Below are 22228 nucleotides of genomic sequence, written 5' to 3'. Positions count from 1 at the left end.
ACAATCTTCTTCTGCCGCTCTGAATTCAACTTGTTCTGTTAGCTGTAGCCCACCACATACACCTTTGACACTTCATTCACCTCCGCCTAGTTTACTGGTTGCGCCGACTGCAACCACATACCCAACCGCGGACAAGTACAGAGAAGGTCGATACACTATTAATCCCTGACCTGCCTCTACATACGATAGTAGAGGAATACTGCCGCTGGCAGTAATGACAGTGAACTCTAAATTACTAACAAACGATATTCAGGAAGCTTACGATCCTGGCACTGACAAAGGGACTCGGTCTCAAGCAGATTCTTGAAGACAAGGAAATGACTTTTCTATCAAGCACAGACTTAAACTTGGGAGTTGCCGGTCTTCATTCGGGGTAAAATTCGCTCGGAAGTGTCAAAGGAGATTCAATGGACATGACGGTCGGATCCACCCCTCAAAGTTAGCTAAGTTGCGATATTCATCAGCCGCATGCCGCCATCAACAAATATTCTTCATAGTGAGGCGATTGCCTCCTTCGAACACTAAGGCCAAAATTAGAGTGACCAAGCCTGTTCACAACCTCTTCTGCACTGTTAAAATCCGCCAAGTGCTTCCTCAAATAGCAATCACAGGTACAGCCTGCAGATAATACAAGCATTGTTCAAGTTCAGTCATACTGTTAAAGAGAAAAAAATCCCAATACTTGATAAACCCTACTAATGATTTTCATGACTATCGACGCATTAATGCCAAGAAATCTGGTATCTTGTCATTCGCACAAGTCTCGATGTCGATACTTGTCCAGGGTTCACAGGTCTGATGGCTGACTAGACCGTTCGAGTCTTCTCTGTGGGCGTCTGCCAGTCTTTCCGGGCTGAACAGGTCCGCACTTCCAATCGGGTTATTCTGGTTCGGCCCAATCGATTCATCTTCCCTATTTCGAGCTTGGAGGTGAACCCCCAAAGATTCAGATAGACGCACAGTTCCCGGTCGCGTGCGCAAAATAAGGGTCATAAAAGCAGCTGCTTCCTCGTTGCTCAACTTACTACTATGCCTGTAGCATTGAAACATTAGTGGGAGGCATCGTGAGAAATTCAGATACATACATGGATTTAGCGGTGTTATGTGTGTTAGTCAAGAATATGCCAAGTCCCAAAGTCGCAATAAGCCACCACCACCATTTTCCAAGTCGTACAGTGCCGGCTACCTGATCCAAGAGCGGCTTGTCAGGCTCTGGAAAGTCAGGTCTGAGCAACTGATGTGCGACAGAACCTTTGCCAGACTTCTTTTCTGTTTTCTGCAGCTGGATGTAGGTGAAATAGAAGATGACCAGTGCGATCCGCTTTGCGAACGGATCGAGGACATCTTTTTTATCGGCTTTAATCAGTCTAAGGTAGTTCCGTCCACCTTCAAGAGTACCCCATTCCTCTGGAAGCCCCAATTTAGGCAAGATATCGCGCATTTTATAATTGCCGTCAAAAAGAAATCGCACATTTTGATTTGGGGGAGGTTGCAATCGAAGTTCTTCTGCCCATTTTAACATGCTGTTGAGCTTCGAACTGGACAGGGCCGGGCCATTTTCCAGGCCTTTCTTCGAGTCTTCCTTCGGCCTATACAGTTGCAAGAGTCTGCGATTCATCTCTCTGGAACTTATCGTGTCTGGTGATACCCGCGAGATCATTTGAACCTCATGGGATGGTAAATTTTGGCTTGGACTGGCCAATGCTGGTAGCCACTGTTCTGGAGAGGAGGCAATTTCAAACTCTTGAGTGCGTGTCGAGTAAGAATAGATGTTGGTTTCAGTTCCTCCAAGCGCATTCATTGATGCTGGTGGCGTTTCTGTGGTTAGCGGCCCCTGTGTATTGATCATCATTGGCAGCGGCCTAGATTGGTCCTCAGGGAGTATATTTAGATCTGAACTCGGACCTAAGAGACTCTGGCTGTCTAGAATGGCGTCAAAATCATTATAACTTGGCGAGATATCCTCCGCAGCCGACAAATTATATCCGTTTGCGAGCGGTAGAGAAACAGAAGAGATGGCTAAGGGCGAACTGTGATCTATATTATTGTCTCCTAATTGATAATGTTAGTTCATACTTTTCACTGGAAGAAAAGCTTTTCGGGGCATTAGATTTGTGATCACCTGCTGGTTGAATGTTCTCCATCCATTGTTCTCTAGGAATCAACGAACTCGATATGGTAAAGTCGCTCAGTGGCAGAATAGGAGGGTGCGGTACGGACAGCAATGGCCAGGGTTCTGCGATCTTGTCTTCTGTATGATATTAGACATAGATGCAGAATGAGATGAAAGAAACCAAACACATAGAAAATGATACCCGATATTGTATTTCCATCCACCCATGGTTCTCCATAGTTGGTCAATTCCGACGAGGCAGGGCTGTCTGTTGATATCACCGCTTCGACCTGCTGTGCTCCGAAGAAGTACGAACATTCGTGTCCGAGCACTTGGCACCGTTGATAAATCCTAATCAGCTGGCTTGGTGGTATTTCGTGTGTTTTCTCCAGATTGCGTCCAAATTCACGAACAAACTATTGCTCCATTAGAATAAGGCCTCAGAAATATACCGGCGGTCTTCCTGACCTTGAACAAACTATCCTCATTTAGATCTTCCAGACTCTTTCCCCGGCTAGCATCCTATGGTAAAAGCATAAGAAGCTGCAAATAAATCAAGACTTTGATATAACGTACCATGAGGCCAATTGTAAGGTATTCCGTGCTTTGATGACTAGGCCAATTTGTACATGATAGCACAGCATATTCTTGAGTGTATAAATTGTAAGCGGTAATATAACCTGCTGCCTCCAGGCGCTTTGCACAGATAATTTGTTGACGCGTATTAATTTTTCGAAGCTTGCACCACAGGCGATCTGTTATGCGTATAAACTGCACTTGAATGAGGCTAATGCGCAGAGAAGAGAATTAAAGGATATTCTAACCTCGAAAAATGACTTTCGAGTCAATATTTTGGTAATGGTTCCGGGGGTTCGCTTCGGCAACGCAGGTGAGCGGATGAAGTAAAATATTTAACAGCACTTACTTCGATGCTGATCGATAGACAAATCATCCTGTAGTGCGATTGGTAGAGCGAGAAAAGCCCCAAGTGTTGTTCGAGTCTTGGAGATTTTCTGGCTTTCTGATAAGATTTGGATATTTTGGTCAGTGATCAATTATTGACTTGGCCTAGGCGCCAACGATGGTGAAGTATGTGCAGCATGAGGCGAAAGATGCTGAATTTATGGGCGACGGCCAGTGCTGATTCCATAAAAGTGGAACTGATCATGGTTGCTGAGCCCTGATCAATGTTTGAAGTGCTGTTGTGCTCATATCATGGAAGCTGTTGAACTTGTTCAAATGACCGTGTTATTGTGTTCAACAGAAATAGGAACTTTTTGTGAGGGCAGTGACAATGGCTGCAGGTGTTCAACTAAAGGCCCGAGTCTAGCATCCCAGGGTCCCACCCGCTAGTCGTCACTCAGACAGACCGCAAGCATGAGAGCCTGCAATTCTCTGAACAGGAAAAACAACACATGAACATCATGATTCCACTTTTTCTAGCGTATTGGTAATTTGCTTTCCCTTTTACTGTCAAGGCCCTATGGGAATGCTGGCAGACAAAGGCATAATTGATCCGATAATGGCTAATGTCCCTGCTCGGTAGTCGGTCCCAATCAACAAACCCACCCCGCAAAAAATATGAAGATGCTTGCTATCGCAAACGAGAAATTAGGCAATCAGTCAAGTGCATGCTCTCACTTCTTGTTACCTCTGAAGAGCAAATAGAAGCTTCAGAAGACGTGTTTGGAGGAAATGAACCGTACCTTCTCATCTTGATAGGAAGGAAAGCGCAGCGCAAGAGGAGAACGGCAAAGAAACCTCCCGCGATAGTCGTATTGATAGCTACTGAATCCACATCCCATGCATCTAACAGAATGGAATGTTCTGGCAAAAGCAGAGACCACTGGTTATAGAGCTTAGTACAGTATTCTGGGCTAAAGGTTCTTTCTTATAGTCAAGCTGAGCATGAATAAAGCACCTGTGGCGGAGCTTGTCAAGAGCACTATATTCTGCGGGGAAAGAAGATCGCATAATACAGCATGTTTCCGCAGTACTACGCAGAAGTTTGAGAGCAGTGTATATTCAAGACTCCGAATACTCCACAATAAAACTCATCAGATTGGTAAATAAGATGACGAAATTCTCTTAGATTCAAGAACGTCGCTCCGCAGCGTTCGCGCAACATCGTAACAGCGCTAGAGACGGAAAAAGAGCCTATTCAAGGAGGCAGCAGAGCTCAGTTCTAAGCGCGAATCAAATGTGTCTGTGGCCGTTCGGACTCGCAATACTGGCCAAGTATATTACAGTACCTCACTCCACCCACTCAGTAAGATTGGCATCACGTGTTGTCGGATTTGATAAGACTTTCCGAGCCTACTACGAGACATAAATTTGATTCACCATATTTGACATATTATCCGGCTCCGATGTGGGAAATTGTGCCTCTGCATTCCGAAATCCGCTGTCGGAACATAGACTCGAATCAGCATCTTCAAATACCTAGCCAACAAGGGATCGTAGCACTTGTATAGGATTTTTTAAATGTTGTTGGTTGAGTGTAGATAAAAGTACATTTTGATGTGGTTAGTGTCTCGATAACTGGAAAATTTTCAAGATAGATCTTTGATCCCCTCAGAGCACCACATCTCTAATCACAATCGATTGGGATTGCATAAAATATCTTCAGGGCGGTGATTGTCTTATGCTCTTACCGGCACCAGATATAGCACAACAATTACTTTCGTTCACCAAGTAATATCCAGTTCCTTTTTGGCGAGGCGGCGAGGACCCAGATATTCACAGGCCTTGGCAATGCTCCAAATCAAGAAGGCAAGAAGTGGTACAGTGACTGAATGTGCTGGCTTAGAGGAATGGCTACTTAGTGGAAACCCACATATTGCCTACTCAGCGCAGTCTTCATGACACGCAATCCCAATGTGGGCCCAAATTCCTGCGGACCAGTAGACTTATCACCCGGTCACAGAGTTCAAAAAACTGCGGGATTAATAATGCAGATTACCTTTTTATGCAGTGTAGGTGCCTGCGAGCAGTTAGTCATCAATGCTCCTGAGTTAGTCAGCGTGGTTGTTGCTCAGTTATGGTGAAATCTATCCCAGGACTGTAAGTAGCCTCAAGGGATTACTTGGGTGAGAGAAATGGATGATGGCAGTAACTAACCAATAAGGTGTGCCTGAATAAGCAGTTCTTTCCCGGAACGAGTATAGCGCTTGTTGCTTGGCTTGTGTCACTACATTGATGGAATCTATAACCTTGCGAATGCGCGACCACTATCGCTGTTTGTCGGTCCAAGGTTTGAGCAAACTGACCTGGCACACCAGCACCTGAATGTCACATTGCCACGAGAGCTGGTAAGTTTGATCACAGACTTGACCAACTTCTCCAGGGTTAGATACTGATGAAGCTATCCAATATCTCTTGACGGGCACAAGCAAATCGGACTGCCACATTTGAACCGACAGTTTTACGATGAATTTTAAGAGTTACAATCCTTCGCGTTCTGAGGCTGATTTCATCTGTACTCCATTCTTCAGTATGCATCTTACTGAAGGTATCTTGGAGCTGTTCGATTTTGTATGATGCTTAGAACGTCACTTTCTTTGTCAGAGGCTCCGCCAAGGTTCATCCCATGGCCTGGTCGAAACTCCATTGCTAATAAAGCAAGTACTTCAAAATCCATATAATACTGTGCAGCTAGATGCAATCGTGAAGCCTTCGATCGATCTACCTCAACAAGTCGGTGCATGGAAAGAGCCTGCATTATTTGAATTGAAGAAGTTAGCGTGTTGAGTGATTTGACCATTTTAGGCAGATGGCTAATCTTCGGCTTTTAACTTTTCATGTGACCATAGAGAACTCACAAAGTACCGGCTCAGTAGTTCTATTTCAACAATCATCTCCTGTTCAACGCTGTTGTTGCACCATTGCACCATGTTGCACAGTCAGCAAAGGCTCAATACAATCAATTTTGGTTTGCACTAATTCGCTAGTTCTGAATAGCGTAATTTGGTATTCCCGAGCAATTCCCGACGGAGAATGCCAGTGAGACGAGAGCTGTCACTTGCTTAGTATCCGTCCAACCTATTTTCAAGGACTTAAAAATTACTTTGAAGAACTTTGTTTCTGTCGAGGTATCAACAGGAGAGGGACTCGCCTGTAATAGCAGTAATATTAGCGGGTAATAGGCGCGGGTAAACTTACGCCCAATAGAATTGTTAGCTCTGGCATCCTCGGCTGCTCAGAAGTACTTTTTTGACGCGTGAAGGCTATGATCTTATTTGGATAGCTGTTATAGATAATTCTGCCTCAATTAGGCTCTTTATAGCCAGCTCTAGGTATTAATATTATATTCTTGTATAGTACCATGTGCTTGTTATTTTTCTAGATTTAGGGTACCTTAGACAGACTGAGAAAATACATCAACAGAAAGACACTGAATCATACTGTAACAATAGGTTATAAATTAAAGACTTGAATGTGATTATTCTCTTGCACCCAATAATATTCATCTGTTCATCACCTCGCAGTTGACGATTCTTTACTCTGAAGGACCATCATATTAGCTTGGATACTTAAACTCTAAAATTGCGCCAAAGAAGACCGGTCTTGAGTAGTACTTACTAGACCCAACTGTAGGTTCTGAGCTGGTGCTTGCATCTGCCCTCTCTTTCCTACCTATGCAACAGCAGTATAAATGTGTTCAATACACAATTAACAGCAGGTGCTTGATTCTTGCAACCTGTTCAACAGCAACTGCAATTGAACGCGTACCCTGGTAAGGACTAAAGGCGACCGGTCTCAATTAGTGCTATTGTAGCTCTTACATGGCTTCTTCCGGCGAGTCAAGAAATCATGGACGCCGCTTCTGTCCCCAAAATCTTCCTTCCCATGCTCTAGCATTGAGTTTCTAGAATTATTTTCTCTACTTGAGAACTCTCGAAATTAACGTCACTTGTCCTGGTATGTTTCTGTGCGGTAACATAGCGCATCTTTTTGATTATCAATACCGGGCAATGACGCGAGCACCGGCGGAAACCAGATCGCTAAGTGTTATTACAGCCCAAGTGTTATTATGGCTTATATGTTGACGCACTAACCATCAATCTAATCCTCTTAACGACTGGACAGTAAGAAAAGACTGGTTGGTAGGGACAGACTGGGGACCCAACACAATTTTATGCTCACCCGCGATCACCCTCTATTGCTTTCCTCACCCTCAATCACCAGCCGGTAATGAAACACTCGTACCATCAATTTTAGTATGAATCTTCCTTATGTGCCTCTCCATGCTTCGTATGACCACGTAGCTTTTGAGTCACTGTCAATAGGCCCCTGGGCTCATATTCGTAGGTGTCTTGAATGCTTGACTCTATATAGTAGACAGTAGCCGAGAGCAACACCAGGTATTGGTGAGCTGTAGGCAGAGCAACAGGCGAAGTTTGAGTCACGGGCGACGAGAGCCACCAGAGAAGGATAGCACTGGGCACGGGTGAGCCGCAGGGCGCAGCCAGCCGCGGGCGGTGAGTTTCGGTGGGCCTGGGTGTCTGCGAGCAGAGCAAGCCGCCAGGCAGAAGCACCACTACTGTTGCATCAAAGCGTAAATCACTAGCAGCAGGCTCCGAGCAGCTTGGGTGGTCTATCTACACAGTAACTACTTTATTTCACGTTTACATAACACGTGCTGATCATTTCTCAATCCCTGCATTTGCCAAACCCCCGAAGCAGATAGCTTCTAGTGCTGATTTGATAGTAGGTGAAATATTAGTAGTCACTGTGCACCTTGCTTAACGCAGTGCCCAAAAAATATGAGATTCCTGACACTTCAAGACGCATCAGCCGTTGAGAAATAACTGAAGTGGTGGATTGATGCTGGACGAAGATTTTTGCACCAGTTTACGTCAATAGCTCAGAAAGGTCTGATCCCGAGATGAACCGAGAGCGCCGCTCTAGTTCGTCTTGAACCATGGATAGGCATGATGATGAATGTTGGGCCAGGTCCTAGAATACGACGCAAGCAACAGAATGAAAGCACAACAGCAAAAAGAGATCAATCCGCTCGAAGAATTGGACGAGCTGAGCAGGTGGCCGTGGCAAAAGCTATGGTAGACAATAAAAATTGGACAGGTGTGCTATCGCCAGAATCAAGGGGTGAAAGAAGACGAATGGGCGAGAGCGGGAAAACTGACGAGCTAAGTGTATTCACTTGGGACCGCAATCACGCGAGCAGTCGGTGGCCGGGAACTTTAGCACGTGATAATATCAATTTATGGTATTTAAGCTTAATCGCCGCCCAGCTTATTTCATAAATGGATCTTTTTATGTAGCCAACTTTCATTTGCCTCTTTGTCGCTGGCCTGTCGCCTCTCGTTGGCCTGTCCTGTATAGTCTCGCCGCGACGATATGGTATCCGCTATCGTCATTCTACGGAATTCTAACGCACCTAGTTCAATTCGTCACCTGCAAACCCCACTATCTCTTGTACTGTATCGCTTCGCAGGTTAGTAAACGACTGAAGACATAGTGCCGGTAGTTTTTACTCTGAGTATACTCATGTCTAAGGCTGAAGCAAGAATTCTATGGCAATCTACGTGCGTCCTTGCCGGTTTACTGACGCCGGTTGGTCTCAAAGGCACCGCGTCGCAGAAGCTAACCCCACTGTTGCACAAAACTATTGGCCCCGAGTTACGAGAGCTAATCTTCAGCTGCTACCTTATCCAATCTCACCAAGTTATGCTACTGATACATTTCCCGTACCATGTTGCATGATTTTGAAAGACTGGAGATTGGTCAAAACCCCTGGGATATACCGGTGGTTTGTGATTTACGCGTTGGCTTACGCGTTCAACTCGTAAGATAATTCTTACTCAGCTACCCCAAGCGATGACGGAATCACTGGCTGGCTAGCGTTCGATTGCGAGGACTCTTCGCAACGTTTCTCGCGACCACATTCACTTCGCGGTGTCAGGAACTACAAATAAAACGTGTCAGAGTTTCCTAAACCGAGCATCCCCAGTCGTACATATATTGTCGGATCGTTATCGTGCTGAGCGCTAGTATCGGCCCTGAAGGAATGGCTAAAATGGAATCCACGTTCATGATTAAGTATGAGAGGGGATTATCGCTATTTTGATTAGCCATATTCGAGTTTCATTGTTACCTAATTTCGGCAAAATAGTCACACAGGTCTCAATAAATCCAGCAGTCCATTCGAATCGAAATGCTTCTCTGTAATAGCCTCAGTTGCTGCAATTTCCTCCAGCTTAGTCGGGCGAATTGTCTCAAAGTTAGAGAGCATTCGAAAGCGTCGAATTCCATTTCTACTACATCTCCTCAGAAAAACGCCTCGCTTCTCATCCAACAAATTGACGAACCCATCAAACTCAAGTTGTGAGATCTTCTGAATGCTACAGCTAATGGGTTAATTTTATGTCAAATCTTCTGATCTATGGCAGACTTACTGAGAATCATATATGTCGAACTCACCGCCCCATGGTACTAATAGTAGAATACCGACCCCAAAACGACTAGCCAATCGATACCAGTTTCTAGAGGAATATAGAAGGTTTCGCAGCGTTTTCATCTGTTTTTGGAGCTCTTCGTTATCGCTTTCAAGATCAGGCTGGTTTTCAATGATAATAGCCGACATTACTTCTGAGTCTGTAAAACTTCGGGGACGCTGGTTATTGGCATATAGCCTTCTCGCTCTCCGTTCATATATGTTAACCAGATAGAATCGACTTATTCTGTTTTGCAATCGCGCGACCAACTTCAGATCTCCCGACCGTGCGATGGCCTGCACGGCAGACTTCAAGTTGCTGGGTTTTGAGAAAGGTAATAATGCATCATTCCTCTTCAAGGCTTTAAAAATATCCCGAAGTTGAAGAATAGCATAAGGGCTACCCACGGCAAAGAAAAGGCGTGTAGTCAAATTGAGATCGTGGCGGTTTGTCGAGCCAAAGGATCCGAGAAATCGTCTGATATCTTTCACCGAATCGCGGCAGTGCATCTGCCGTGGTAAATTCATCCAGGATTGAACGTCTCTTATTCTAGCGTTTGTCCGCCGCCGTGGTGGGGACGGTCGCGGTGAAGGAAGGAGCGAAGCTGTAGAATTCTCCAGTGTATCTGATTGGCTGGGTCCTGTAAGATGTGACCTAGCTGTCCTGAACGAGTTCGACGAGTTAGATGTCATCGGGAATGTTTCTGCTCCTGACAGAAAAGTCTGGGTGCCCAAGTTTCTAGTGAAAGGTTTGATGATACTGTATAGCTTCTTTACATGATCGATGAGATCATTAAGTGCTGGCTGGTCACGGAATTGAAGGGCGACCTGCGAGACCATTTGCTCGTGGTCTGCGAATTTCTAGGGTTGATGAGTCTTAGTATTGAGGCTAGTGGATTGAGCGTTCGCATACTTACTCGTATCAATTCGCTGTTACCAGATATCGCTGAGACATATGCTATGCTAGTATTTTCTTCGAGTGATCCATATCGCTGCGATGTAGTCACGTGGTCAGCCGGCGTTGTAGCCGATGAAGTCATCGTAAGGGGAGAGTTTGCGGATAGCGTTTCCAGAAATGCCAAGATCTGGTGATTGCTCATAGCGAATGATTTAAGGATCAGAGGCTGTTTCTTGTGCAGTGCTGTTCTTTGATGGCAGATATGGCCAAGTTCATGGAAGTGCAGCTTCCGGGACCATGTTGGCAAATTTGAATGAGCTCTGAGGTAAGATGCGAGCTAAGGGTTCTAGACAGCGTAGTTCGATACTGTAAAATTTCTTTCACTCACGGACTCATTTCAGTTTTGGAGGAATATGGTCAAAGACAACTTCGCAGCGTGGTTCTGGCCTATTTTATAATTGATTGTGAATAGAATAATTCTAGTACCATATCGTCCAAGAGCTTCCTAGTGTTCCAATGCCTAGCCTCCACTGCATATTTATCTTATAGATTTTGACCAATGAAAATGCGCACCATCGCGCCTTCGGCAAATCAAGAATAGCAGGGAGCTGAAGTGTCTGACTTATTTGACACAGTGTGAGTCAAGATTTAAGAAAATATTGGGTATTGCCACCTAGGTTACTACATCAAGTACTCCTGTCTCCGATTTACATTCGTTCTGACTGCCATAGCTTAGGTGATTGCTAGTTCTGCTGCGGACACCCTATCGGCCAATCACTGAAGCGCTAAGACTTTAAACGTGAGAGTTGTGCATGAGACCTGCGGTATTAGTGGTTTCTGCCCGCGGTAATTGACAAGACCTGCGGCACAAGTGCGCTAATTCCTGACTCGGAAAAATGAGCTCATCTGTCGTATTACCACGCAGCAGCCTATCGTCGTCGTGGAGCAACGGCGAGATTAGGTCTAAGGACTATATAGAGGTTGGCTTGCAGTAAGAAAGTGCAGTTTATCTTGATTATTCCTACAAATCCTCTTGTTGCCGAATAACGTACTAGGGATGAGAAAATGGAGTTGCAAAGCCCAAATCTTCAATGGCTCCCTACAGAGATCTTACTTTTGATCTTACAATATCTTTGTCTCAATGACCTGCAGAGCCTTGCTTGTGTGAATGGAAGGTTACGAGAGATCTCTATTCCATTACTTTTTCGCCACGTTCGATTTACTTTCTCACATCCTGGCCTTCGTGCTCTAAGAGATTTCGCGAAGTCTCAAGCCAGCAAACATGTTAAAATTCTGACTTATAGAGCCCCAACGTTGCTGAAACCAAGTGAGTAAATTGAAGAACACAGCTGCGAGAAAGCCGTCTAAGAATGACGCAAGGCCTCTTAGATTTTGAGTATTTCAAGTGTGAAATTCTCACGCCCGAAGCTTATTCTACAGCGACAAGACAGTTTTATGGTGAAGACCCTACAGGCACTTTCCCTCCATATATGGAAATCTACAGTACCATCAAGCACCTGTGCGAAGATCATCAAAGGATAACGAGGAGGAAATTCGATTTAAAAATGTTGACAGCCTCTCTCGAACTTCTTCCTCGAATTAGTGAGCTTTCAATACAGTTCTGCGAGCCCATCGATACAGGAGTCTGGGATAACTCATGCCTTGATCTCAACATCTGTGACTTTGAACAGTCCTTCAATCACCATGCTCAAACAGTGACTGAAGCTTTGAGGGCTTCCAAGAATGCAGGGATTGCTTCAGGGACTATTTCATTGGATTTCTCGGAGGTACCGTTCTGCCTATATGAAAGGCCGATGTTCTCTAGAATCTCGAAATCGCTGAAAGGTCTAATCGAGTTCAGTACGTCCATATGTGTGATTGGAGACAGTACACCTTTGCAGCTATTAGTCGACACGGGATTGACCCTGAAATGCCTTGAGCTAAGACATCTAATGATCAGGTACGAAACATGGCGCAAACTTCTTGAGGTTAACAGAGATTCCCTCCATTGTATTGCGTTGTATGACACTGAAATATTTGGTGTGGGTGAAGCTGGTTCTTTTTCGTATGAGGTCTCCCGTCAAATCCGTTCAATTACGTTCTCTGAGTTTCAATCCACGGTGAAGAATGAGCTTGGGCAGGATCCTATGATTACGACACCCGGCACCAATCACGTTTCTCTGGTCCGGAGGAAGGCATTACAGCCGATTGAGAGCCGAGAAGATGAGCACGCCCTCGTATTTGATACAGATGGAGCGATTTCTCTAACCTTGTTTTCCTCTCTTATTGGAAGCAAGGCTGGCCCAAGGTCCTCTTCGGGCGATACTGACAAGACAGTGACCATCACCTTTCGAGCCTACGAGCGCGGGAGATGGAAGAAGATGTGCAGTCTACCAGTCACAGAATCCGATATACGCGAAGCTCAGAGGGTCGCGGATCAGTACGCGCAGGCGGAGCACCAGAATGCACGATTTTATGACCGTTCTCTCCGGAAAGTTTCCGTCAATTGGTGTGTTCATGCAGCGATCCACGATGGTACCTTTACTATTCTCATGAGTTTGGGAAGAAGTCTGCATATAACACGGCGATTGATGGCGTCGGTTGCACAAATGTTCGGGGTATACCAGAGAATATAGTAACGGCAGATGATGTTATACAATAGTGTGAACAAAAATAAGGAAAGTGCGCTGTGGAAGAGCCACGAACGTGGTCTGCAGTCTTTTTTGAATTCTCTACAATTAATCCAGCTACTGTGAAGGACTCATGCTCAGTTCCGTCCCCAGTCAGCATTTTGACAGTTATAGAAGATCTGGTGGTCTATAGATCGGAGTGGAACGCATTTGGTGCTAGACCGGCCAGCTTTCCATTACCCTGACTATAGGCCGTAGCGCCTCATAGACTAGCCCTGCACTGTGGGTGCTGGAGCATATCTGTGTGCTGTTGGATTCGAAAAGGATCGCGTTGCCAGCACCAAGTAAACTAGAACTAGTGGTATGGCAAAGAGAGCCTTGTCTTATAGAGCCTTGAATATATTATCAGATGAATACTTGCTGAGGCCCACCACTCTTCAAGGCTAACCACGAAAATAAGAGCATCACCGAATCATAGCCCCTCGAGATTGTCGGCTTGTGTGATAACTAAAGCAGATATGTAGCTTGTCCCACCATGCCTTGCGTTCACGAATGACTGAATCGATCGAAATCAGAGACTAGTCTCGTTAGGATCAATGACGGCCTGTTTGACTTTCCTTTTCGCTTTGCTGTATTTCCCAGAAAGTCCTCGGTTCCAGCTCTCCCATTGCTCTATCTCTTCCTTATAACGCTCGAGCTGGATTTCTTTCCTTTGAGCTTCAGACTCTAGGACTTCCAACCTCGCTTGAAGCTCGTCAATCTGTTCCTCCATTATTTGAGTGTCTGTACCACTTGATGCAAGTCGTCTACACAATTGATGTGACAAATCAATCATGAAGTCACCTCCTTCTGCTATAACTGTCTCCAAGTTTTCGACTGAGAGCGCGCTATATCTCAATGCGACAAAGCGGGATAATAGTCTTCGAGCTGGATTCTCTGGAGGTACGGCAGTCGGTGTCGAGCCGTATATCAACCGAATCGAATCTGCAAGATGTGGAAATAGTTCGCTGAGAAGATCATTGCATGCCAGTAAAACTTGTGTAAGGCGTTGTATTGCAAATCCCTCGAGTGCGGTAAAGCAAAATCGGTGAGCAAAACAATAAACCTTGGAGTGGATCAGGATCGCATGGCCGAGAGCTTCGGGACGATTCTCTGTTGTTTTGCTGAAGCCACCTGCAGCAGTTTGAAAGGTCAAGGCTGGTAAACCAAATCTGCTGTATCGACTCAAAGGTGGTAGAGGTCGGTCAGGTTCCCATTCATTGTGAAGTTCGGTGTCTGGAACTGGTGCTTCAACGTCAGAAACGTCGAAGTTTCCATCCAAATCGATATCTGCGATGAGATCAGGATCTGGTCTAATGATGTTCGCGGTTTTCAGTTGTATCTGATAGACATTACCATTTCCCGTCTCTCGGTACTTCTCCTGTTCATCGTAAACTGCACCTGGAACATAATAGTCTGAAGTATAGAGATAGCTCAAGACGCATTCTACTGTCGGCTCATCAAAATCCGACCAGTCGATCGGTTCGCTGTTTCCATGTTCCCTCCACGGCCCGTTTATTCGGGCATTTAACGCTGATGAGTTGCATGCTAGTATCGTGGGATGAACATAGTAGATGCGCTTGTTCTCGCCCGCAATAATTTGAAGCGGGCTATCAGTGAAGATACTGCATCTATTTTAGCTAGTCATATGGACTGTATTCGATATACCTACCTTGGATTTTGAAGTAGTTTCTGGAATACTGCCATATTAATCGCTGTCAGAGTCAATTAAAGGGAAACCCTTAAGATGACTCAAATAACTGAAACCATGGCTAGGCGGAGTTTATAGAACTCTGTCGAAGAATTAGCCGCGGCATCCGTGCTATAAAGAACAAAGACAGATAGATGTATGCGTCTGCCACACCGTCTCCATTCTGATCCTGCAATGAGTCGACTTATGACGAATGGAATATTGACTGTATGTCTAACCGATAAGGGGTCGCATGTAGGAGATATTGGTCGCTTCTTCTCTCCGCGGGCCACGTATGATGCAGAGACACGTGTCCGGCCGTGCCAATGAGTCGAGCCTTGCCTAGGCATCAACAGAAATTACTGGTATCTGGCAGCTCTATCGATATCAAAGCTAATTGAAACTTTGAATATATTTATCACTGTACGTACCGGAGAAGACTAGGACCTCTATCTCGGCGGGGGAGTAAGTTTCCCTCTCTTTCAATTTCTTATCAGGATACGATAAGAAGCATCAGGTTATGCGGCATAGAAGCGAGACTGACTGATTTGACTTGTCACAATCTAGAGACAGACATTCTAAATCAGCCCTCCATGCATTGTTATTCCGCTTGGTAGGCTTTGTAGTGGTGACGGTGACTACAACTCAGCGAAGCGGGGTAACAATGCTTGGTTGTAATTGAACACTTAGCGAGATAATTCTCTTGAGATTGTAAAGGAGGTTACCGGCGTGCGTATACCCGATATGTAGCTAGTAATTATGTCTTACTCATCTATAAATACAGCATTAATCTCAACCAGCTATTATGTCTCGAGTAAATCTCATTTCCCGCATCCACTAGGTAGCTGATGTATGCCGAGTTAATCGACTAGCCAGGCCCGTGAGACGTGGACACCTCTTATTTGGACACGTTTCGATCAGCGATCAGCAGGCTTCTCGACCTGGGGTAATACACAGCTTGTTATGTTTGCGTAGAATCTTCCAGCCGTATCGTTACCAGTGCAGGGAACCTCTACGGATTTCTTACACGTTACCGTTATCTCGGCCTTCTAATGTAATACGCCGATTGTAGCCTTCCAGAGAATTACTAAATGTGGTTTAGCCCTGTCATCTTGGCTAAATGTGGAGCATACATCTTACACATCACATTCAAATTGTGTACGGTCAGTCAGTAAGCACGTCAAGTTGCTTTCGCATACAATCGAAAACGTTCGTATGTATGTTTGGTATCACTTCAGCACCACATCATTTGCCAAAGATCAAGAACAAAAAATCCGCCATCCATTAGCAGCTCTTGAAACTCAGTATTTTCGCCTATTTGACCAAGCACTGATACAACATAGGTGGTGATCAACAACCTCAGAGCGTCGTTGGGCCGTGTCCATTGATAAGAGAATCGGATTAGTTCAATCACATCACTTATATTCTCTTCACACAGATTAAACTTTGCTAACGTTGTTTCCAGCTTATACAGAACCAGGTCTGCGAGGGGGAGAATGCAGTACTTATCAGCTAAGATGTATAATTTTGCATGTCCAAGAAAGACGGGGGTGAAATCCTCCCAAGGGTGAGAGTTCCCTTTCGGAGCAAATACGTCTTTCCGAGCTGATAAAGCACAATTGTGCGAGTTTGTATACTGCACGCTGAGAGTTTTAAACTTGTCTTGAAGGTGCTGTGTCCAGATACTCTTTTCTCTGTACGGTAAAGTATGACCGCTGAAATGAGTACTTGACTGCTCTGCCTCTGGCGTTGCCTCTGCCTTGAGTTCATCCACAATCTCTGGTTCAGTCGGAGTTTCTGGTTCGGCTGGTGCATCCGATACAGCTGCTGTCTCTTGCTCCGTTGCTGCATCCGTTGCCGCATTGCTAGCCTGATCAGAGGCTTGTTCTGCTTCTTTAGCTTCCACAGAGACCCGGCGTCAGATTCTATGCCTTCGCTTGTTCTTTGACCGTGATGCTAGTGAAGAGGACAACTCACTACCAATGTTGTCTTCAGTTTCAGCTGGTGGCTGTGGGATTTCTCTCTTCGAGCACAAGGGCGGCGTGTAGTCGCGCGTATAAGCGTACTCACACAGCAGAACAAATGTCATTTCCTCGACCCCTGACCAGTCGGCTTGACGTCTGTTTGCCTCCTGCATTTTACCGTTCATGAGATTATTGAGAGGGGAAGATAGGTTGGCCAGGGGTCTAGAGTGCACGGTAATCTCTTTCCTCTCCTGGCCAACCACAAAGGTAAAAAGGGGAGACGAGAGGCACCTGGTCAGATAAGCTTTTTCCTATCGAGTAAAATGCTGCATTTGCGAGTGACTTACTTGCTGAATTCACTGTCCATTGTTTGGCATAGCAAGCCTAATGGTCTTGAATTGAATTACAAAGGAAATAAGAGATTTGACAGGGAGTTGAAGGTAGGTCGAAATGATCTCACAATACTCTACAGAAAGCTACCAGGGCGATAATCATGACTGACATTCTACGTCACTTGGAAGTGGCGCAAAGTAATAGCTTGGTAGAAACGCGATAAATAAGCATTTACTCGTCCATACATTGCAGGAATGTACGCATTTTCCTTGGTTTCCAGTTGAGGTCAGACACAGACTATCACCTTGCTTGATTTGATCTCACCTAATGAACTGATATCGCAACACAAAGATGACCTGTGTAGCCTAAGATAAGTGAGCTGTAAGCGCAAAGTAGACGGGCGCCCGGGTGGGGGGCAGGCGCCTTGGCATGGAGTCTTTCTTACTGACAGCCGGCCCTGCGTACAGATTGTTACAGAAATTGCCTACGCACCAATCATTACGCACTGTTGTATTACCTGTGAAATGAAAAACGGAATGGACAATACCGTAGGGCGCTTTAGATGATGTGAGATGTACTATACGGAAGCCAAAAACCATCTCAGCACATGCATTCGGAAGATGCACGTGGCGATAAGAAGTTTTCATCTGTGCAAGGGTAGTGTTCGACTTCTCTATAGTTAAAGATACAGTGGAAGGAAAGTAGACTGCGTAGTTAACGTTATGTCTCTTTGTCATCCTATGATTAATGCCTGATCGTACGACCAGCCCAACCGTAGGACCGCCAACTGGCGACCGCGCCAGATGTGAGTCCTCAGCGGTCATCTATCTACGTGCGGGCGACCCCGTCGGTCTGCCGCACCGCCCAAGACTATCCTGGACGCTACAACTCCTCGTCTTCAGTCGCTGGCCCAGCCATTCCCACATTCTCGCGCAATTGGGTCACGGAGGCCACCAGCCCCCGCGTCACCGCGAGACCTCTTCCCAAGCTCATGAGGACCGTGAAACTGCCGTCGTCGATCGCCGCGCGGAACACTGGTCCACGGCCACTTTCCGTAATGAGCCATCATAGAAATGGGCCTCCTGCGCCGGGTCTCGGGCATACCGCTCGGCGATCGCCTGCGCCTTCACTGGATTAAGGGAATCCATAGAGACCGCGTCCGTCACTATCCATTCTCCTCGCTGGTAGGCGCGAACGGTGATCGTCACTCGCCCTTCTGGTGACGAACTGCCAGCAGGACCTCTATTGATACCACCCTCCGCAAGGGGAGCCGGATCGTTGGCTTCGTGGTGCGCCACATCCCTCACCCCTGTGCTGACGGGGTTTGTTATGTCCGGTGAGTGGCATCGAGCTGTGTGACTTCTCCTTGCACGCGAGCCTCGAAATCAACCGCCCGTCGCCGGGAGGACAACCCGGCTCGTGACACCTTGGACGATCCTCCTGGCTGAGCCTGCTTTGGTTTGGCTATCCTGGGCGGTTTCGTGACCTTCCGGGTGCGCCGGGTAGCGGCCGCAGGAGTACGATCTTCAAGATCTTCCATTTCCGTGTCCGCTGCCTCCTGCATCATATGCGGTGTATTAAAGAGGAGACCTTCGCCCTCCTGTCTTGCAATGGCTTCCCGTTGGGCCTGCTCTGGATCGGGCAGAACGGCGGGACATCGCTCAGCATCCTGGGGAGAGACCACAGTCGTTTCGGCCGTGATCCCTCTCGCTTCGTCGCCGCCCTCATCGCTACCCCACAACTCATCAGCGAAGGCAGCATCTCGAGTACTTGCCCGATTGATCTCTCGAGTCGGTGTGGCCTGATTCTTCCTCAGTTTACGGACTGCTCCTGGTTGACGTGGCTGCAGACCGGTCCTCGGACCCCGTCGGGGAGATCGGGGTAGATTCGTATGGCCCAAATCGCTTCCGAGCCGTCCCTCTTCCGTGCTCTGCGCGATGGGCTCAAGGGGCAAGGGGCGGAGGGAGGCTTCGTCTTCAGGGCGCGCAACGCTTGTTGCATGGGCGAGAGGTACACCTGCATCAAGCTGGCTTCCTTCGCGCAACTGTGCGATCAGACTAGGCAAATCCGCCGGAATTTCGGTGACGCGGCGGGCGACAGCATGGGCTTGAGATGCTCCTAGCTGTGCCGGTGTATCGGCTTGCTCCTGCGCATGTCGCTCTTCCCGGAGAAGTTCTTCAACCTGATCGGCAATTGACTCTCTACCCTGTGTCACTTGCTCCCCGCTTATTCCTTCTGCACCATCAGACGGTGGTATTTGTGAAGAGGCGGGTTCGTCGCCTTCGTGGTTTCGCGATTCGGGCTGCTCCGTTTGGGCAAGCTGTCGCGCATCATTTCCAGCAAAGTCGCGCTGGGGCGCACCAGTTGCTGTGCCATCCTCGTTTAGGGCATGTGCTTCTTCTGTCGGCTGTTCCAGACCCGCCGGTTCCTCGATTGCTTGTAACGGTTCTGATCCGGGCCGGTGCTCTGCGCTTGCGCCCGGGTCGGTGGAGTTCCCGCTGGGAGCTCGGTCGGCATCTGGAGAAACGGTCCTGGCCGCACAGCGATTGCCTCTCTGTGCAGGATCATACGGTTGTTCTTGATGTGCATGACGGTCGTACTGGTCTGCTCGTGCCGGTGTCGTCCCCCAACAGCACTCTCTTCTAATCCTTCCGACAGATCCCTTTCGACGGATGTTCCAGGAATCAAAGTAGGTAGGGAGGCCTCTTGGCCGAGGGTCCTCACCCTCCGCGCGGTGCAAAAGCTCGTTCTCGTCGATTTCCGTGCAGTCATCCTCGCCCGCCGCACCCTCTCCTTTTCCGCTGGTGGCCGGCTGATCGTCCGCGTCAGAGCTATCCCCATGGTCGGTAGTCACACCCACAGGGAGATGAGACCTCCTTCCTGCGGAGCTCGCCGGAGAAGGTTCTCTGGCCCCAGACTGACTGTGCATGGCCGCCGGCCGCCACGCAGGCGATTGACCTTGCCGTGGGTTCTGTCGCCCTTCCAGTTGTTCTTCGCGAGCTTCCGACCGTCCCTGATGGCGAATGGATGGACCGTCACTCAGACTAATTATCGACATATCGTCAGGAAACGGTTCCCGTTCTGCATGTGTCGTCACGTGGAACAAACAAAGGCGAAGAAGGCTCGCTGGCTGGTGACCAGGCGGGCGGAGTGTACGGCATAGATGTTGGGAAGAAGGCTTCCCGAAAAACGCGCAGTATACGCTCCGTCTCACTCCCAGGGACGACGGGTTCCTTTGCGTCGTCGCCGCCGAACGTAGCTGGTCCAGGAAGAGATGCGGGCGGTCCAGCAGCTGAGCTTGCCCAGGAGGAATTCCACAACGGTCTTTCAATTTCGTCGCCCGGCCAGCGGGAAGCGTCGTTGGCGGACCCTCGTTCGGAATCGCGAGAGCAAAACAGCCGGCAATCTGGTCGATCAGGGACTCGAAGGTGTCCGGGTCATAGTGGTAGTGGTCGGGCTTCCGAGCTTGGAGCAGCGCCGCCCGGGCAGTCTGTCGGTCGGGCGACTACTGGAGGATTCCCGGAATCGGCGCCGTGCGGAAGCCCACCATCCGAGCCAGAGTGGCCATGTTGTGAATCACGCTCTCGTTCGCCTTCGCGCGCGCCTTGGCCCGGGCCGCGTTGGCAGCCTGGCCGCTCTGGATATGCTTGGCCATGTCCGGGTAATGCCGCATCGCATACATCCAGATCTGGCGGTATGCGAACGACAGGCGTTCGTCGGTAGACCCCGCCTGTCGGCGAAACGTGGTTTCCGACGTCTGGATCGGACAATCCGTGTCCGCCGCCCTGGGTCGAAAGCTGTGCACCAGCGCGCGTCGAATGGTGGGATGCTGCTTGTTCAAAGCAACCAGCCGTCTGACGGCATGGGCGCAGACTTCCAGGTACGAGAGGTCGCGGAAGAAGGTATGGAGGGACGCGATGAGGCCGTCGCACGTCTCGTGCGACCGGAGCGTCTCCCAGATCGCGACCCGTTCGGATCGGCTGAAGTTCGAAAACACCTCGCCGCTGAGGATTTTGCCTTTCACGATCTTCCGATCCACCGTAGACACCCGAGGGGCGTACAGTTGGAGCGTGTCCACCGTGTGAAGGTCGATTCGGGCCATCTGAGCAGGGTCCTCGTGGACCAGCGTCGCCCGGAAATTCTTCACATGTCTCAAGTAATGAATCACCTCCTACCAACGTCAGAGATCAGGCGACCGCGACGGAGGGTCGGACGAACTTTGTCACACTTCAGCGCCATCACGGTGTTTAAGGATCCCAGGCTCATCCCATTCCAGAGCCCCGGGATCGCAAGCAACACATCAAACGCGGCGCAGAGGTAGATATTGTCCGGGGACGTGAGCCGCCGTAACCGCTTGGCTTTGTTCGGCGACAGCCGGGACCACCAGCGATTTTGAAAGAGCGCGTTGCTTTCGTGTTGGTATTGACGGATCTTCCGGTAAACCTCCCCATCGGTGGGGAGCTTCTCGTTCGCATATTCATCGACGAGGGCATTCCGGAGGTCGGAGCTAATATCTGCCAGCCAGGGTCAGCGGAGATGGAACACGGCACGAAGGGAGATTCCAACCATCCAAATAGAGGTCGACCGTCCACCACCGGTCGGAGGGGGACAGGAAATCCTCGGCCGCTTTGATTCGATATTGTCCATGAAGGCATTGTACCTGTGGTCTATGAAAGCACAGGCGGGGATACTGTTGGGGGCGATATTTTAATTCTTCCAGAGTCAGTCCCGTGGCCTGGCAGGCTCTCTGCAGGTTTGTGCGGGAGACCACAGCAGTGATGTGGTTTCGGATATCCAGGCGGTGACACCCGTCCTTGGCAAAGATCTCATGTAATCGCTCCACATTTTTCTTCGATCCCCCGGCGACTCGGCGGCTGGAGAGAGATCTGGTCGAGATCGAATTTGGCGGTCCCTTGATATTTAAGCTGCCGTTCCGTGGTTAGTCGGCGTGCAGCATCCGTCAGCATAAACTCCATAGCTAAACAGAGAAGTGGCTTTGGTTCTCCTGGTCGAAAATCGTTCGGTGGACATGGAGGTATTTAAGCCGATTGCAGCTCTGACATTTTCTGTGTGGGAGATGGATCAAGTTCAGCGCTTCAGCGCTA

General features: G+C 48.1%; 6 protein-coding genes across 6 annotated transcripts; 1 reads left to right on the top strand and 5 right to left on the bottom strand.

Moving 5' to 3' along the window:
• Positions 1-711: 711 nt before the first annotated feature.
• On the bottom strand, positions 712-1441 carry BO97DRAFT_427494 (uncharacterized protein; the record flags this gene model as incomplete). Its single annotated transcript, XM_025697205.1, has 2 exons — positions 712-1033; positions 1086-1441. The coding sequence occupies 2 exons, from the start codon at positions 1439-1441 to the stop codon at positions 712-714; spliced, it is 678 nt and encodes a 225-aa protein (XP_025548600.1).
• Positions 1442-9206: 7765 nt separating this feature from the next.
• BO97DRAFT_407765 (uncharacterized protein) lies at positions 9207-10915 on the bottom strand. The gene is made up of 3 exons (XM_025695701.1): positions 10487-10915; positions 9532-10430; positions 9207-9477 (listed from the first exon to the last, which is right to left on the bottom strand). Exons 1-3 carry the CDS (start codon positions 10607-10609, stop codon positions 9249-9251), a joined length of 1251 nt encoding a protein of 416 aa, XP_025548599.1. The 5' UTR covers positions 10610-10915; the 3' UTR covers positions 9207-9248.
• A 617-nt stretch (positions 10916-11532) lies between these two features.
• On the top strand, positions 11533-12506 carry BO97DRAFT_306156 (uncharacterized protein; the record flags this gene model as incomplete). The annotated part of the gene is made up of 2 exons (XM_025691164.1): positions 11533-11794; positions 11848-12506. Coding segments are annotated over 2 exons (921 nt in total), but the record flags the coding sequence as incomplete, so codon positions are not given.
• A 1162-nt stretch (positions 12507-13668) lies between these two features.
• Positions 13669-14843, bottom strand: BO97DRAFT_416926 (uncharacterized protein; the record flags this gene model as incomplete). The annotated part of the gene is made up of 2 exons (XM_025696447.1): positions 13669-14761; positions 14809-14843. 2 exons carry the CDS (start codon positions 14841-14843, stop codon positions 13669-13671), a joined length of 1128 nt encoding a protein of 375 aa, XP_025548597.1.
• Positions 14844-16047: 1204 nt separating this feature from the next.
• BO97DRAFT_396485 (uncharacterized protein) lies at positions 16048-17215 on the bottom strand. The gene is made up of 3 exons (XM_025694087.1): positions 17138-17215; positions 16804-17081; positions 16048-16719 (listed from the first exon to the last, which is right to left on the bottom strand). Exons 1-3 carry the CDS (start codon positions 17155-17157, stop codon positions 16061-16063), a joined length of 957 nt encoding a protein of 318 aa, XP_025548596.1. The 5' UTR covers positions 17158-17215; the 3' UTR covers positions 16048-16060.
• Positions 17216-18005: 790 nt separating this feature from the next.
• On the bottom strand, positions 18006-22154 carry BO97DRAFT_445522 (uncharacterized protein; the record flags this gene model as incomplete). Its single annotated transcript, XM_025698557.1, has 7 exons — positions 18006-18171; positions 18228-18437; positions 18536-20613; positions 20671-21294; positions 21342-21637; positions 21690-22048; positions 22108-22154. The coding sequence occupies 7 exons, from the start codon at positions 22152-22154 to the stop codon at positions 18006-18008; spliced, it is 3780 nt and encodes a 1259-aa protein (XP_025548595.1).
• Between the last annotated feature and the right edge of the window lie 74 nt (positions 22155-22228).

The sequence above is a fragment of the Aspergillus homomorphus genome (genome assembly GCF_003184865.1).
Source record: "Aspergillus homomorphus CBS 101889 unplaced genomic scaffold BO97scaffold_38, whole genome shotgun sequence".
Taxonomy (NCBI): domain Eukaryota; kingdom Fungi; phylum Ascomycota; class Eurotiomycetes; order Eurotiales; family Aspergillaceae; genus Aspergillus; species Aspergillus homomorphus.
The sequence above is the reverse complement of the archived record's forward strand: the minus strand, read 5'-3'. Positions and strand labels throughout refer to the sequence as shown.

What these genes read in the sequence shown, in the direction of transcription:
- BO97DRAFT_396485 (XM_025694087.1), bottom strand. Translation starts at nt 17,157, where the DNA reads ATGGACAGTGAATTCAGCAA. An exon ending in ATGGACAGTGAATTCAGCAA is followed by an intron (nt 17,082 to 17,137) that starts GTAAGTCACTCG and finishes TTATCTGACCAG; the next exon opens with GTGCCTCTCGTCTCCCCTTT. An exon ending in AACTGAAGACAACATTGGTA is followed by an intron (nt 16,720 to 16,803) that starts GTGAGTTGTCCT and finishes TGGAAGCTAAAG; the next exon opens with AAGCAGAACAAGCCTCTGAT.
- BO97DRAFT_407765 (XM_025695701.1), bottom strand. Translation starts at nt 10,609, where the DNA reads ATGACTTCATCGGCTACAACGCCGGCTGACCACGTGACTACATCGCAG. An exon ending in GTAACAGCGAATTGATACGA is followed by an intron (nt 10,431 to 10,486) that starts GTAAGTATGCGA and finishes CATCAACCCTAG; the next exon opens with AAATTCGCAGACCACGAGCA. An exon ending in TTCGACATATATGATTCTCA is followed by an intron (nt 9,478 to 9,531) that starts GTAAGTCTGCCA and finishes CATTAGCTGTAG; the next exon opens with CATTCAGAAGATCTCACAAC.